Genomic DNA, 13,861 nt, shown 5'->3' on the forward strand with positions numbered 1-13,861 from the left:
AGTGTCGCACGTGAGCTGATCGAGTCCATCAAATTGGCGGGAAACTGTCGTGCGGCCACACGGGAACAATTCGATCGCTCATGACTAATGATGCATCGTTTTGCAGTTCAAGCAGACGATGTTGGCTCTGGGATCTTCATACCTGTCGCCGATGAACTGTTAGGTTTTAATATCAATAATCTACAGGTAAAACCTAACGAGCTAAGAGATGATTCATGTTATGAATTATTCATCGTTATACTCCGTCATTTAGGTATGGTTTCCATCTGATGACGTGTAAACTACAGCCACGCATACCTTTACTACTCCACCAGGCTTACTTCGATCACTAATATCAATAAATCTCGAGCGCAAACAACCAGCACCTATCGACTCCACAAAGCTTAGTCATCTTGAAAAGATAATCCTTTAACTTCAACACGCCGATTTAGACTAAGCTCCAGTGGTAAATCGGGTGAAATGAACGATATTATGTTTTTCACCATAACTTGTGTTTTCATTTATGAAAACAAGCTGTTCATTTTGCTTAATGCGTACATGTTCTATGCGTGTTTCTCAAGAGTTATGGTTAAGCTAACCAGTCTTCTAGCAAGAGCTGCTTTGTTGGATACATATCGGATACTTGCGCTATTATTACGATCGGGAACGGAAATCGTTAGTTTTATAAGTATTAGCATTGTCTTCCCAGGTCAGTTTACCTCAGAGTGTCATGACTCACCAAATTAACTCTGTACAGCACCATTCGATGAGGTTACGTAGAGAACAGGCGTTACCTGGAAGGTCGACCTTGCAATTATGAGCAACGCTATTCCCGGGTTACACCCGAAACTGGTACACCGAATTCGCCTGCAGCGGTGTCATGCAAATGTCATTATTAAATATTAGATTTCGGGTTTAAACACAAAACATGTATTGTTAACTATATTGCTTAGTAATTTTAAGTTAGAAAGGGACCATTTAGTAGAGAAATACAGCGTAACCTGTCTAAATCAGATGCCATCGATTCTAGCATAGCTTGACCGCTATAGACAGAATTCCAGATTATACAGGTTTTAATTGCCAAAAATTTATAGGAAAATGTCATACAACTACCGGAATACACAGGAATCCGGACTAGACAAGTGCCGGTTTTGACAAGTAAACTGCAAACATTAAAGGAAAAGTTCACAAGGACGCTTGTTTTTAAATTTTTTTTAAAAAAACATGGATATATCTATTGTCTATGTTACAGACCCCGAATCTCTGAAGCACTCTTATAATCATGGTGTGTAAATTGAACTGATGATTGAGTATATTCTTACGCTGCGTAGGAACATCCTGTCATCGGTAGTAAGATGAACCAAAACAAGAACATTTCCGGAAATTCGGTCAAAAATCGATCTATGATTGGTAAGATCTTACATCTCGATCCGCAAGCACACGGGTATTTTCAAACATCTACATCTCCGTTAGAACACAAGGAATTAAAAAAAAAAGATTTACCGAGCAAATACAAGGTGTACAGAAACAAATGGGAAACGAGAACAAAAATTCAATATAAAAGCATTACGTTAAGGAATTTTCCTGAACTTCTGTAATGCTTTCCTAGGAGAATTCTAAGTTAATATATTCATTAAAGTGTATATTCTATAATGCAAGCATTTTACCTGTAGTCAACGTAATAAATAATTGATTCGGTGCCTTTTTTCCTCTATAATACATATACGATTACATTGTATAAAAAAACAACCAATATTCTACCCAACTCGTGTATGTACCCGTTAAAAACCACAATTAATACAAAAATCCGAACTTATTTGACATCACAACACAATGTGGCGATCAAAATGGTTTATATGATAAAATCATTGATCGGTTCGACGTGTGGTTTGGCGCAACACTAGTTTTCAAAAAGATCAAATCACCGGAAATGAAAACAAATCAGGGTATGACTTCTTGAATAATTTTGCTATGAAAGCATGCCATAAAAGCAGATTGACTGAATTGAATTACGATACAGATTTATATATAACTTAATATTGTAACTGGATATTCTCATAAGCTCGCCGAAGCGTACAGATTTTGCAAACAGTATGTATACATATACTGTTCTGACTATTAAAACGAATGGAGCAGAAATATCCAGTTTTTACGAGACTGGATTAATCTAATTTCATTCCGCTTTATATCACCGGAGATATTTAGCTCCAATAAGAAAACATACTGATATTGATTCCCCCACTCAGCACTGACTCTCTGACTGTACTTACGGTGTTCTCTCCGTCAGCCGACCAAAACATCACATGTTGTGTAACCATCAGGATTTCACAGTCATATTATTTGTCTAATATCACAAGAAACCTCCAAAAACAGTCACGCAATGACAGAAAAAGACTCTTTCAAATCGTCCATACATCACGAGGTATGCACGTCCATTTCGTGAGTTAGCACGTGTCACCGGACGTGTGATCCGTGGTGGGATTTGGCCTTACTGAGAGAGACTCATTCAGCTTCTGTACCGCGTGGTTCAGCTTCCGCAGTATAGCTACACTAGACGAACGATCGATTTTTGTCTTCGTAATTGCTTCAGTGAAATTATTACGATACATGGCGATCTTGGCATGCGAAGGAGATAATACAAACTTAACACTGAAACACTTAACAAGAGCCGACTTCCGTGTACCCAGGAGACCAGCGTTTTACTGTTCCATCCAAATCGGCATTTTCTTATTTGGTGTCTGTTGAATATACATGAGTTCTTTTGTAATAAAATAAATAAGATGTCAATAGAATTTCAGTGACATCCAGCAAAATATTCTGGACCGATCACCCACAAGGAAGGATCCCAAAATGTCTGGTTTGATATCTTATCATTTGTTTTTACTTATCAATGACAGATAGATATATATTTTTGTTTAACAATTGACGGTTTCTTGAGATATGCATGTACTGGAAAAACCCAACAACAATCGCTCCTTATTAAGATAGCACACACAAAATTTCTTATCCATAATTTATAAAAGCAAGGAGATATACGCGCGCGCGAATAAGTCCGAATTATTCTGCCGTTCTATATATCGTATTTTGATTTTCTTTTTAAATGTTCGTTGGCCCAAAGCCGATATATAAATGTAATAGAGCGGAAGAATAATTTGGACTCGAGGTGTTGTTGGAACTTCCGGCAGAAATACTCGTCCGGAAGTTCCCGCCGCCGGAAGTTCCCGAAACCATATCAGCAAAGCATCAATGTAAGAATATAGATAAAACTACAACACTTACATATTTAACATGCGAACATTTAATTGCAATGAAATGGTGAAAAAGGTTTAACATCGATTTGCCAGGGTGCTTATTTTTTTGACATATTCGTTTACGTCAGTTTGATTTTCTTCTTTTCTGGGTTAATAAAAATATTATCGAATTAAATTAGTCTTTCCTGAATCAGAACAGGCACTCTCCGATTCGCAACCTATTCTTATGCCTTCTCCGATTCGGTACGCTCTATCAAACATGCATCTTTTCTAATCCTCTCAGATCAGTAATCCATTTTTGACACATGTCTCCTTTTTGAATCAATACGTTCCCTTTTAACACAAGTCTTTTCCAAATAGATACGCATTGTTTTTCACACGTGTCTTCTCGAATAAATACGCTCTATGAAAGTATCTCATACTCCTTTTAGTTCGTTTCACCCTGTTTTGTACAGTTGTCCTCTTGGAATCGGCACCCGTATTTTCCTTGTCGGTATGCCCTGACATATGTCTATTTTCGAATCGGTACATCTTGGACCGAAGTGCATTTTCCGAGTGAGTACGCTCTGTTTGGCAGATGTGTCTTTTCCGAAGCAGGAATATATTTGGCCACATAGTATTTTTTGTGGATGGTTCGCTCTGTTTGGCAGATGCGTGTTTTCCGAAGTAGGAATCTATTTAGCCACATAGTATTTTTGGGGTGGGTTCGCTCTGTTTGGCAGATGCATCTTTTCCGAAGCAGAAATCTATCTGGCCGCACAGTATTTTCGTAATGGATTCACTCTGTTTGGCAGACGTATCCTTTTCGAATGGTTCACTCTAGTTGACAGATTGCCATTTTTTCCGAATCTTTACACATTGTTTAACAGAAGTGTCTCGTGCAAATACGCTCTGCTTTGCTGACGTGTATTCCGAAGTAACAATCGCAGTTTGACATAGAAGTGTCTTTTTCTCATCAAGTGGAATGTGCATTTGGTTCAAATACTTTTCTAGCAATAATATTTTCTTTGATATCACATATTTTCCAATTGGTAAGGGCTAGCTTGGCGTCCACACAAATATGTTTAACTGCTCCTTTCACATGAATTGTAATAATCATACAAAAAGTTCAATGTTTCTATAACATATCACAGAAAAATGTTTCAATAAACCCGTGTGATCACGTATGCGCATTCATAGGTTATCATCACAGAAAATATCCAAGTGCTGTAGCACACATGAATGCTCCGATTAGTCATCAAGAATTGCCAATATCCCCAAAAGAACAATATAAAAATGATATCTTATTGTATATAATACTTCAACCCAACCTCTTGGATTTGCGTTTCTTTCCGTCTGTTGCTCGTTTGACCGGAAGTCCGGTGATTGGTGGAAGTTTGACATTTAACACGGGCGGAAGTGTCGGTTGGGAGCTGTGACGGAGAGGAAGAGCCATGGCAGCGCTGTTCCGTGCAGGGACTTCCGTTCTGTGCCAGAATTCGTTATCATTCATGAAGTGATTATCTGGAATTGCTTGACCTTTAGCCTTTTTGTTATCATTCATAAAGAGATTCTCGGGCAGTGTTTGACCTCTGACCTTTACGATGTTTACACCAAACAGGCTTGATTTTTCAACTTTTGTTGGAGTGTTGATAGGTGGCAGTTTCATGGCGTTTCCTTGTCTGAGAGGGGTCTCCTTGCTTTCGATTTTGTGCCAGTTTGTCTGGTTCACCATAATATTAATCTTGTTTTTCCTTCTGCCGAGAGAAACAGCATTTCCGTTTATTGGAGGAAGGACATCCTTTTTCTGGGTTGCCAAATCTATGTCTTCCAGACTAGTATCCATGGTAACCTTGTCACCATCGAATCTTCTTGAGAAGATATCATTCTTTCTGAAAGCCTCGAATTCCTCATTCTTTCGATCAACTTCTGTCAGGAGCTTGTTAACACCAGCATCACGTGTAGCGCCTGTGTGCTTCTTCAAATCATAGTCTGCGCAGGCTTTCTGGCCATCGTTGACAACTTCCGGTTTCCTTTCGGGTTGTCTGTTCTCTCTATAAACAGCCGGTGCTGGTTTCCCCTTAGCGAATAATCCAGGAGTGAGGGGTTCGCGGTCTTCAATAAAAACGGAGATCTCTGCCTTTTCAATTTTCTCAGTCTTTGTTTCTCTTCTCTTCTTTTGGCGACCGTTCTTTGTCTTGCGTTTCTCTTTTAGTGCGTCCCCAGTTTCTGTGAGTTCTTTTTGCTTTGTCTGGTCAGTGCCGGTATTATGGGATGTTTGCCTCTGAGGAAAGTCTCTTTGGTGGAGGTTCAGCTTGACGGCCATTTCCGCACTCCTTCGTCTTAAATCCATATTCAGGATCCCGTTATATCCGGGCGGAAAGTTGTCATCTTTGATGTTCGGTGGCCTTCTGGTTCCCAATCTCAGATCTGAAACATGCCAAATCAATGTTGATCACTATACAAATTTCGATAAATATTTGAATTCAAACACAAAAACTGACCACGCAATACTGTAAAGCAAATAATTTCAGTGCGAATAACGTTAACATACGCGTACCTCGCGGCAAATACAATTTCGCGGAAAATAATTGTTACAAAAATGGAGTAGATACATTTCAACAGACGATCAGTTTTACATGGCTGTAAATCGGGATTTTGAAACATCATGGAAATGTTGAGGCAACGTGAAGGTGCAAATAGGCCGCGGTGACATATGCTATTTGACAACTGTTAATGGATAATAAAACAACTAAATATATTTCATGGTAGATTGTCTATATCAAAGGAATTCAACTTTGGAAGGTATGAATCATACAAAACGTTTTGAGTAACATGACTTAAAATGCGCGCATGATGACATTACATTTAGGATGGTTTGGTAAGTATTGCATGTATTGACTACTGCAAGCAAACTCATTACAATAAGAGCTTTTTGTGGTATTAAATAGACTGACATGGACATGTAGCCTGTAGTATTGTAAAATGAGCGGGTCGGAGTGGTTTGTACATTGTGTTAAATACGGCCTCTATCACTCAGCTAACAGAGCATGCTTCTTTGGCTCAGTCGGCAGAGCCGTAGTTTTTCAAACCGGAATTCCTGGTCGGGGCACCCAACAGGAATCAAATAGCTTTACCCTCCAACCCTCTCTCCCACAAAGCAATACTCATGACCGTACTTTCTCTAATAATTACCATATAAGACCAAAGATCCATTGCAGTAGAACAAAAAGAACTTAAGTCATGGACGCTGACTGATTTCCAAGAACCACTTCTTTCAATCAAAATAATATGATGTACGATTCTACGTACTCTGCTTTTACAGATTTATAACATATTTCACAATACATTACATATGTACGTAATAGTAAATGTGACTGTGCTTGTAGTAGGTAGAATGAATGGGAAACACGTGAGGAAAGAGGAACATTACGGTGCGGAAGGAGAAAGGGGAAATAACGTCCCAGTTTACATAAGCTTGATAAAGAAAATATTTTCTAAATGAGATAATTTAGAAGGTTTGGCGAGCTTGTCTAGAATGGCTGAACATTGGGACACGATTTTTGCTGTTTGTTCGGAACCAACAAACTAGAATTGGTCTTACTTCTCCGATCTGCAAGGCGGTGACTTTGAAGATGCCTTATCGTCTTGAAGGTCATTTATGAGAATGTAAACTGGTTCCATATTTTATCTTTGACAAACAGGAAGCGGCTAGGACAGAGCTTCATCAGCATTTCTTAAAATTTTCAACAGGAATGTATTGAATACAAAATTCTAGGAGATCTCCTTAACTTAGGGTTCTTAATGCATTTTTGTGGAGAAGTTTAAGTTTAAAGGTATTCCTTATGTTATAAATGTTGATGAAACATGGCCGGATGATAGTAAATATCTAGAAAAAATGCAATGTATTTGATAATATCTTATAAGTAAATAAAAACACTTACCAAGACTGTGCCAGTATGGAGTGACGTCTCCGAATCTGTTCACGGAGTCTGGGGTGTTGGCACTGGTCAGTTTCCTGCCATTTCCGAGGATCACTGACGAAGGTAATTTAGCTGTGATGAGAGCTGGTTCGTCTGTCTCAGTCATGCTTCTTCCAAACTTCCTCTCTTGAGCATCTTTTCCGGTCTTCAGGGAAGTCATCTCGTATTTCTCGTTGCTTTCAGGATGGTTTATCATTCTCGTTGAGTAAGATATGATCGAATGTTGATAGAGCGAATATTTTCGTTTTGTTCTTTTCTGGTAGCCAGGGAAAGAATTGTGGGTTTATTGTTGCGTGAAGCATCTATGACGTCATCAAAGTTATGACGTCATGCCCTTTGTTGATATAGTTTTCCAACAGCTGGCGGTCGCGAATTACAAACGAAACGTTACGAAATGACATGGCGCCGAATTTTCTTTACGACACACACAAATCAAATAAAATTCTTCGAAGGGCGAAAACAATATCAAAAAACACAATTCCAGATTTTACGAGAATATATAATTGAAAATAATAATGTAAAGATATCAGGAATTTTCCCGATCTATAACGCGAATTTCAAAATATCTCAGTGCATCGTAATGATTTATCACAATTGTAACGTTAATTATTGTAAGAATGATTATTGATAATTTCAAAATAGAAACATTTATTATTTTGTTTTACGTAGTGTAATTTGACAAAGTCGCCAGTGAGTCTAATATAGATAATACGGATATTGTGTGATTTTAGTTATAACGATGATGTATAGTGCTTCGCCCTAATACGAAAATTTATTGGTAAACATAGTTAGAATTGAATTATATGTATCCACAGATGATATTTGTATATTACCTTAATGAGTTATAGCAACTAATGTATGGATTACGATCTCCCTCAAAACTCCAAAATCGAGTGCATGTTGGACAGATGCGATAATTGATATTTCAATTTCAAAATTTCACACATGTTTCGTATACAGCTAATTTTGAAACAGAGCCCCTAATCCCAATAATAATTGATCATTTCTACATTACTGTACAACATGCGACGTTCATATTTCATGTAATCTAGTGCAATTTCGCAGTGCCAAATGTACTGTTGCCTTCTCCGTCATTCTAGCATTTAAAATCCGGTAAAATCCAGTACCGTTTTTACATTACAAAAGTCATATAAATACAGTATATAAATATAGAACTAAATAAAGAACAAATGTACTTATGTGACAATGTAAGTTTTTACGGACGCATAGTTGTATAGACTTGAAGTACCAACTCGTTAAACTGTCATATCCTGGACACGGCACCACATTTCTTCCAAATGCACAGGTATTCCATTCTAAATAACACAGACAGAACTGGGTCAATCATACACATATGGAAGTAACCATGTATTTATAATTACAATAAAAAAACCGTGTATCGTAACGATCGCGGCGACAAGGCCTCGGTTTCTTGATACAAACTTATGCCAAAAATGACTTAATTCAAAATTGTTTACATGAGGAGACAAAAAATGTTTTCACTTAAGTCTGCACTTTTGTTTGGAAAAAAATGGAGCCTACTACATGGTAGCCCAACTGGTTGAGCATCCGGCCAGAGTTTGGAGGTCTGGGGTTCTGTCTTCATTTTTTCGTTCCTAAATTAGCAGCCAGTCTTAAGCATGCAAATATTATCAAAAATTGATATTTATGATTTAGACATTTTAGATATGTGAACCTGTTTCAAGCTTTAAAACAAAGGAGATAATCTACCAACATTTTAGAAGGTCTGTTAAAGTGCAGCATTTTACATGCAGACACAGCAAATGCAAAAGAAACACTATTCTTAAGTTTTAAAGTAACCCGACACCAAATGCAGCGTGCGCATGCACCATGTCTAATAATAAAATCCCGATTTAGGAATCAAACAAAACATTGACAGATGGTTGAGGATGTGGTGAGGTGAATTTCTCCCTCATCTCAGCGGGAAGATGGCGGCGACCCGGACTTCATTTAAGGGCTTTCAAAATTGATAAAATCAGTTAGCAGGCGCGTGGCCTTACTTCAATAAGAAATCTGGATTGCGTAATTTTCTTTAAAAGAATACCTTCCGTTTTAATTCGCTTAGCAAAACGCATACATCATTCGTTTATTCGGATCCGAGGGGAGTTCGCTATCTGTCAGTAAATGTTATCATCAATTATGTACGATCCTCAAGAAAGGAGTGGGAATCTAATTTTAAATTTAAAACCAAGAATGAAAAATAGATTTGAGAAATTCGTCATTGAAGCGAAGAATCAATAAAAGCATGGTTGATTTTTGGTAATTAAATCGGTGCCTCATGTAAAGTAATTATAATGATCACTTAATGATACAACCAGAGTCTTGACCTTGGCAGTCTGTGAAGGTCACACACAATGAATTGAAGACACAGATAATCAAATTACACTTCTAAACTCGACGAAGAATAGCACAAACATTGATTCGGTAATCTTACAATGAAATAGATTTTGTCGATAAATAGATGTAATGTAGATATTATAACAATCATGCTCGATACTTCTGGGTTTACTTTCACCATGTTATAGTCACCCCTGGCCTATGTTGTAGATTACCAAAGCTGAATGGTCTGTGTGCGAAATAACGACAGTGAAAGTAACTCCTGGGGTATCAAAAAATCCACTTTGTCCTCCCCGAATGACTGAAATTGTAGAATATTTGAGGAATTTTGCTTTTTATTAAAGATAGTTTAATTAATTGAATTTTAAGCATAATGAAGAACAGAGGGGCCCAACTCAATGAAAACTGATGTTGTCATACTTTTTTGGTATTTTGTGGATGGACTGATGAGTATATATGACAGTCATGTGATTTTTTTTCCAAAAAATACGAGATTTAAAAAATTATTACAACATCCATTTTCATTGAGTGTGCCCCCTGTGATGAAGAACGATAAAATTGTGCCAAACACGTTTTACCTGTTATGTCTCATAATTTTTTGTTCGTCAAGGAATATTACCAATCATCACTCTTGATGTTGGATGTGCCTGATTGAGCAAATCCTGAACGTTAGCAAAATACGGTTTCCTAGCTTCATAATAACAGTCAGACATCATATATATTAGCTGCGATGACGTAGCTCTGAACGACGGACGGAAGATTTATATATATATGACCAATGAGAGCTCTAAGAGGTGTCCGTGGATCATTGATGGCCAAAGCATGTCTCTCTGGACACTAGTGAGCAAATACGATTTGTCGGTCACTCCGGCATCAGTAACCTAAACTGAAATCTGATTTTCCATGTCGATTTCGTTCATTAGTCTGCGTGGGATTAGATTTCACCTGTGTCCTGTCTGTCATTTATCGGTCATCTAAGGCTGCTTCATGGCGATATTTGTCTGCTATCTTATTCTGAAAGATATCGAAAAAGGCGTGCGTGCCGTGAATTACAGGAAACCTAATTCGGAGTATTTTCTGCAAGTGTGTATTCCTATCATTTTACTAAATTCATCAATATATCTTTAGCTAATTTGGACCTCAACCCCAACCCCATTCTCCCGCCCGACTTTTTTGAAGACAGATCTTTGGATCAAGTGCATTGAAAAAGTCTGTTACTTTAGTAAAACTCTTAACATTTGTCTGCAAATCATGTCAAATAAGTTTTTGAATATATTTCTTTTTAAATTAAAACAGTAGTAAAATTAGTATTAATCGTCAGTACATTTTCGAAGAAAGAGCATTTACAATGCTACATAAGATTCAATTCCAGCAAAATTTTATTTCAATTAAATCAAATTGAAAAGAAATTAAAAAACAAGCGATGTTATATACTTTCTCTTCCTGCACAGAACATATGGTGGCTAGGCTATATATGTACAAGCGCGAATATTTTAAGCTTGCCACAAAGCGCGAATATTTTAAGCATATCGTGATTAAAGGGGAATAACTCTTGTGCTTGTTCTCTTCGTTTTGTACATTACTTCCTCTCTAATATCATTTACACTAATAAAAAAAAGAGTCTGAATCAAATATGTATAACAGAACAGTGAAAACTTGGTAGGATGCTTTTCAAACCATTGTAATGAATTTATTATAAATCAAGGTTGAAGGCGTGACACAGGGACGAGACATTTTTGAATCGTGACATTGCATATCACAAGTTTCTCACTATCATGTATCTAATATTATTAGGGTAGGTTGGAGACATGCATACGTGCTCATTACTATGCATTAAAAGTTCACATGATGTCACGAGAGAACATGTTGTACCATACAGCACCGATGCATAGCGCGTAGATCACAGGGGCTTGAGGATAAGTAACAATTGTACCTTACAGCACCGATATGGATTTGAGGATTAGTAACAGTTGTACCATACAGCACCGGTACATATCGCGTAGATCACAGGGATTTGAGGATAAGTAACAGTTGTACCATACAGCACCGGTACATATCGCGTAGATCACAGGGATTTGAGGATAAGTAACAGTTGTACCATACAGCACCGATACATATCGCGTAGATCACAGGGACTTGAGGATAAGTAACATGTTGTACCATACAGCACCGATACATATCGCGTAGATCACAGGGACTTGAGGATAAGTAACAGTTGTACCATACAGCACCGATACATATCGCGTAGATCACAGGGATTTGAGGATAAGTAACAGTTGTACCATACAGCACCGATACATATCGCGTAGATCACAGGGACTTGAGGATAAGTAACAGTTGTACCATACAGCACCGATACATATCGCGTAGATCACAGGGACTTGAGGATAAGTAACAGTTGTACCATACAGCACCGATACATAGCGTTAACAGTTGTACCATACAGCACCGATACATATCGCGTAGATCACAGGGACTTGAGGATTAGTAACAGTTGTACCATACAGCACCGATACATATCGCGTAGATCACAGGGACTTGAGGATTAGTAACACCTTACAAATATTTGGACCTCTCCCTAACCTCCATTCGTTTGAAGGATCCAGATAAAAAAATCGGTGAAAACATATTTTTTGACTTTAAATATGTTTAAGACTTAATATGTACAAAGGGATTAGGCACAAGTTTTTAGATGATGAACTGATGAAGCCATCTCTGAGGTATGCTTTGATTATCCCCCCCCCACATACACATATAGAACTAAAAAAAGCAAAAAATGATGTCAGAATATGATCTAAGGACTTTAACCTGTAAGAGTTAATATGAACTGTAACTATATACGATACAAATTAATATTAATCTGGTTAATCCAACGCTCCACTTACTGCACAAGAGATCTTTACCAAACAGCGATTTTAATTACACATAACTTAATTAACATGTCTGTAATTAAAAGCTGGAGAAATATTACATACCAATGGATAAACAAATGCCGGATGTAGTTCTTTAATACTACTAGTGCCATTAATACATTTGTATTTGAGTCAAAACGCTCCGACAATCTCAGACAGGAATCACGGATTAACATCGTGCTTTAACGGATTAACACAGATTAATGTCGTAAACACACTTAACCCACTTTTAACGTAATTTATACATGTCATTAAAATACATACGTTTATCAGAGATACTATGTGAATTAAAACGGTTTAAACATTTTTGACACATGTATACATAAACTGCCACTACCTTTCCGGAGCAAAATGTAAAGGTTTCTGAAAATCATTAATATCATAAGAAAATACATATCAATGGCCTAAGATGTGGTTACCACACCAAACATATGCAAGATTTCTTTCGTATTCAATTTTGCCGTCTGGCGCAGTGAAAGTCAACTACCGTGCGGTACTTAGGGCGACGGTAGGAAACATAAGACGACCCGCGTTATAGATTTTTTTTTATTTATTTGAAATAAAATGTTCAGAATGTGATGATAAGTGTATAGTATTAACAATAAGTTAATAACTTTTGCGACTCTATAAAATTATCGATCTCGTTTTACAGTCATATAAAAAATAAAAGCCGTCTCGGAAAGGTATCAGGCCTTTAAATACTAGTATGCCACTAACTTTGACCGTATTAATAAGTAAGAATATTAACAAAATCAATTAATCCCAGATAAAAAAAAAAGTCAACGTCCTATATGCTAGGAGTTTTTTCAGACCTTCTCAAATCCAAATGCTATTTATAAACTGTTTATTGTTTGATTGTTGGGCCTAGCTATTACTGCAGAAATGAAATTATTTGCGGTGTTGAAATTGTCGCGCTATTTTGCTATAATTTGATTCCCGTGAATACATCCGATCGTGCAAATCTTAAAATATGACTTAGAAGATTGTGGATACACAGCGTGGACATTACTATTCACCGCGAACTGTTTGAGACTGACATCGCGAAAATATTGACACGCTAAAAAGCCACGATAGTTTTAAAAATTATTCTTAAAATATGTTGTTTTTCTGTTTCAATATCACAGTGTTTTCGATTCAAAAGAAGCAGTGACCTTGATACTAACGTTAGTGATAGTAATCCATGGAGTATCGAGGATGCTATCAGTTTGGATATATGAAATTAATATTCCAAGGAGTAACATAACGACAGTATTAGTAACCCCTGGAGTATCGAGGATGGATATTACCACGTTAAACTGAGTAACCAAGACTACCCAGTAACGTTGACAGACAGTGCATTGTGATCGTGCCATTTTGCTTTGGAAATTCAAACTAAAAAATAACACCGGAAGTCGATTCA

General features: G+C 37.2%; 1 protein-coding gene across 1 annotated transcript; it reads right to left on the bottom strand.

Moving 5' to 3' along the window:
- Positions 1–3,301: 3,301 nt before the first annotated feature.
- Positions 3,302–7,462, bottom strand: LOC138326924 (uncharacterized). Its single transcript, XM_069272899.1, has 2 exons — positions 7,154–7,462; positions 3,302–5,639 (listed from the first exon to the last, which is right to left on the bottom strand). The coding sequence occupies exons 1-2, from the start codon at positions 7,386–7,388 to the stop codon at positions 4,531–4,533; spliced, it is 1,344 nt and encodes a 447-aa protein (XP_069129000.1). The 5' UTR covers positions 7,389–7,462; the 3' UTR covers positions 3,302–4,530.
- Between the last annotated feature and the right edge of the window lie 6,399 nt (positions 7,463–13,861).

The sequence above is a fragment of the Argopecten irradians genome, chromosome 7 (assembly GCF_041381155.1).
Source record: "Argopecten irradians isolate NY chromosome 7, Ai_NY, whole genome shotgun sequence".
Lineage (NCBI taxonomy): Eukaryota > Metazoa > Mollusca > Bivalvia > Pectinida > Pectinidae > Argopecten > Argopecten irradians.